This window comes from Nicotiana tomentosiformis, chromosome 3 (assembly GCF_000390325.3).
Source record: "Nicotiana tomentosiformis chromosome 3, ASM39032v3, whole genome shotgun sequence".
Lineage (NCBI taxonomy): Eukaryota > Viridiplantae > Streptophyta > Magnoliopsida > Solanales > Solanaceae > Nicotiana > Nicotiana tomentosiformis.
Window position 1 is genome coordinate 128,389,822 of NC_090814.1, and position 4,273 is coordinate 128,394,094.

General features: G+C 37.5%; 1 protein-coding gene across 1 annotated transcript; it reads right to left on the bottom strand.

The window, feature by feature from the left end:
• Positions 1–423: 423 nt before the first annotated feature.
• Positions 424–3,620, bottom strand: LOC104111882 (cyclic dof factor 1-like). Its single transcript, XM_009621678.4, has 2 exons — positions 3,169–3,620; positions 424–2,060 (listed from the first exon to the last, which is right to left on the bottom strand). Exons 1-2 carry the CDS (start codon positions 3,403–3,405, stop codon positions 816–818), a joined length of 1,482 nt encoding a protein of 493 aa, XP_009619973.1. The 5' UTR covers positions 3,406–3,620; the 3' UTR covers positions 424–815.
• Positions 3,621–4,273: the final 653 nt, after the last annotated feature.

The window sequence follows — 4,273 nt, forward strand, 5'->3', positions numbered from 1 at the left end:
TCTCCAAAATTGTTTGTACCTCTACTCAATAACATTTTTTTTTTATTCTAAAAGTTTAGCCAAACACTTCAACCTTGGAATGACCTTGGAAAAGCTTGGCCAAACCGGCTATTATTCTAGAATCCTCAGAGTTAAGTCAGGGGCTCATTACTATCTGTATGAAAGAAAAGATTTTAGATATAATGCAACTCCATTTCATTCCAAGAATTTGTGTTTGCTAAATTATTCATGAAATGCTCCTATTGGGATTATTGTCAAACATATCTGCAGCTATGAGCATATTTTTTTAAGGAATAAAATTTCAAGTGCACTTCCTGCTAAAATTTTAAGTGTTGTGATGCCTTGATTGAGGCACAATAAAGAAAAGGCACATTTATGTATTGACTATTGATCAAGAAGATGTCAAAATATGAACAGAAAATCTGAAAAGAAGGCTCAACTATTATTAAAACCACCGGAAAAAATAGAAGAAAAAAAAGATGACGCCTTCCACACTAACTTTGACGGGTACATCATATATAACATATAAAGGTCTCTTCCCACTTTCTACTGTCAGCTGTGTAAAGTTTATGTACATAGAAAAAACACGCTGACCAAGCAAAAATATGTTACATGGAAAGGATAAACACTGATCTCTACAATAGCTTCCCCAGTTCCATTTGGAGTACTTGAGGGATCTCAACATTCTCAGCTCTGGTACACATATGCCGCTGTAATTAAGCTTAATTGAATATACATCAGGCTGGAAGACCGACATTCATCTTCTAGAACTATGTACCACATGAGCTGAAGGAGACTATTGCTCAAGAATCACTTTAGGCTCTCTCCTGGAAACTGAGGGACCGAGAGAAGGCAACAGGATTAGCCTGCAACACCGGAGACGTAGTGGCAGGGTGATCCTTCTCACTGCTTTTCGGTTGAAAGCCCTTGAAAAGCCCTCCCCTACTAACAGAGTCGTAGCTGATCCCCAATGTTGACCATATAGAACTCTTTGCAGCTTCATCAGGATCATCAATCCGTAATGTTTTTGGGACTAAAACAGACCCCTCTGAGTTCTTTTGACCCTCAGGATTGTTTGGCCTAAGCAAGTCACCGTCCCTTGAATGCTTCCCTAAAGGAGAATTAGGAGAAGAGCCTGATCCGTTTTGGTTTGCTGTAGTGGGTGGTGGAGCCAACCAAGGAATACTCCATGGACCAGGCACATTGCAATTCCAATAAGGTGGAGGGCAGAATGGCATAGGAAACGCCGCAGGGTTCATGGCTGGGAAAGGAACAGCAGCATATGGGAAAGGCCAAGGTACTCCTGGGAGGCAAGGCACTGGAGATGGGAAGCCATTTATAGTTTGCATAACTGCCTCAGGAGGCCGATTTTTAATTCCTTCCGCCATTGAATTTGTGGTGACTGAAGACCCGCTAGAGCAGTCATCCCCATTTTCTCCGCCTATGTAAGATGGATTCTTGTGTTCTGGTTTGTAATAACCATTTCGGATCCCATTTGGTGTCTTCTTCTCAGCAAGATTCATAACAGATGCCATAGACTCACACAGTGGCGAGTCAGGACCGAAAGATAGGACAGTGCCATTGGGTTTTAACATTGGATGATGAAATCCATTCGGAGGATCAATTCTTGCAGCTTGAAGGGCTTCAGAGATCATGATGTGATGACAATGCGATGCAGAGTTCTTATTCTTGCGACGACCAGCTCCCACAGGCACATTCCTCATGGTACCCCCAGCAGTCCAATATCTCTGGCAGCTCTTGCAAAAATGGCGAGGCTGATTGACATTGTAATTGTTGTAGTAACAGAATTTCGTATCCATACTATTGCAACGGGGGCAAGGGAGAATTTTGTCTGGCTTTTTCAGAGTTTTCTGCTGGGAATCTGTTGCATCATTCTCAGTCTTGGAAGCTTTTACAGTGAGAGATTCATCATCAATAGGAGGAGATTTAGGCTTGTTTTCTGATTCTGATGGAGACTTGGGATTTTCTGATTCTTTCATCACTTGATCTTGATCTTTCTCTTCTGACGTGTCTTCAGTGAGCTCTCCAGTTACTTGATCCTAAAATTGAAAACCAAAAGTTTATGAGTTGCCTGTAAGATTCCCGTGAGAGAACTACAGTCCATTATGTGGTCCAAAATTCAATCAGCACAATGGAAAGAATCTCATAGTCCTTGGCACTGAAAAATCAGAAAGCTTTTCCTACAGGATTCCCCTAATTGGCTAAGAGGACAAAAGAAATAGAAGCTGATTCTTTCTCCAATTTCCTTAGTTACAACTACATCTAGTAAAGGCGGACATCACTGAAAATGATATTGAGCATAAATTAAACAGGTCATTTTAGAGATTTCTTGAGAGTGAGAGACGGGGGCCTAATTAGGCTCCTGTTTTGGCAAAAGAATGACCAAAATTGTTAATGGCTAATATGAAAATTCGAAGCAAATGCTAAAAAATAGCACAACTACAAAATGCACATATGTAAAACCAAAACAATGGTGAAAAGAAGAAGATAGTTAACACAGAAAGCTGAAATTCTGAATGATACTAAATTGCTAATTAAAACGGAAGCTTACTAGCACAGTAACTATTGACCTCTCTATGCAAGGCAATAGTGATATCCAGAAGCAGAAACTACTACTACTCCACAACTTAATATGCACTCTAGCAGAACCAATACTGTTTCTCAAAAGAAAGGGTATGCGTGAACTGATAACTAAAAAAATATTCGCGGGCAAACGAACTTTCTGGAACTTAACAGCAAAGTAACAGAAAGTTCCGAAATAAACCAGACATATTCAGAAATTTGGAAACCAAGAGCTGCAAAAACAAAGTGTAGGAGGTATGAAATTTGGTTGTCCAGATTTCTCAATTTGACCAACAAAACATTAAAGGAAAATAATACAGTAGAGCAGTAGATTACAGAGGGGTTAAAGAAAAAGAGCAATTGAAATTGAAGATGTGTTTTAAGATTCTAACACTTATAAACGGATTGAATTTGAGCAAATTATGCAAATAAACAGCAGATTATATCCATTTGAAAATCCCAGAAATCAATACCATAATATCAAAAACTAAAATTGCAAAACTGATTCCTTTAGCTATTATGGCAATCCTGGTCCTCTCAAATAAGTCGATAGGAATCAAATTAATGAATAATTCAAATAAATACCTTATCAGCCTTTTCATTTTCGTATTCACTTCCATCGTCTGATTCATCTGGACTGCTTGCTTCCTTATCTACTGAACATGGATCACGATCCCACCCACTACTAATTTCTTTAGCACCTGAAGGCTTTTCGACGCCGGAATCTTCGCCGGAGACGATGACCGATAATATCTTGCCGTTTTCAGGCAGGGCAATATTCTTGCCAAATAGCTTGATCTCTGGGTCCTTCACTTCCCTCATTTTTCCAGAGAAAAAAAAAAGGCAAAAACAAAGGATAAGCAGACTATGAAGAAGAAGAAGATTAATCTCTTCAAATAAAACTTTTCGTTTGGTCGCCGTGAAGTCACCGCCGGCGGCGGATGTCGTTTGAAAAGTGAAAGTATTTTTTTCTTTTTCTATATGTATTTGTTTTTCTTGAGATACAATATTAGAAGTAAGGGGATAGTTAAGGCCTCGTTGGCAAAGTTGAGGAGTATGATTTTGATCGCGCTTAATTTAAGCGACAGGATATTGGAATGTGGATGCCACGTCATCCACCCATTAATTTTCTCAGCCACAAATTTAATTGTGGCCCTTCATTTAGTGTATGTATGTATCTTCCTTGCTTTACCCTTTCTCTCTCTAGACTAGATTCAAGTTGCATAGAATTTTGGTGCACCCGTATCTATGGGTGAACCAAATGACTCATAGTATGTTCGACCAAATTTCTTTTTGACTAAAAGTTATTTTTAGTTAAAAGTATTTTATTCAAAATTTAGGTATTTGGTCAAGTTTTTAGAAAGAAAAAAATAATTTTGAATAGAAGCATAAACAATTTTTGAGAATAAAAAAAGTGATTTTTTCTCAAAAGTAATTTTTTAAAAATTATTTTTCAGAAAAATACACTTAGAAAAAGATTAAAAAGTAGCTTATTCCCAAATACTAATTACTTCTCAAAAATATTTTTTTTCAATTTAATCAACTAAATAAAAACTAATTCTCACAAAAAGTATTTTTTTAAAAAACTTTTCCAAAGTAAATTTATTTTAGAAACTTGAACAAACATACTATTACTCAAACCCCTTACTCTTAGTGACGTGGAGGATAGAACGACCTTGATGAAATCTTT

What these genes read in the sequence shown, in the direction of transcription:
- LOC104111882 (XM_009621678.4), bottom strand. Translation starts at nt 3,405, where the DNA reads ATGAGGGAAGTGAAGGACCCAGAGATCAAGCTATTTGGCAAGAATATT. An exon ending in AAAATGAAAAGGCTGATAAG is followed by an intron (nt 2,061 to 3,168) that starts GTATTTATTTGA and finishes TTTCAATTTTAG; the next exon opens with GATCAAGTAACTGGAGAGCT.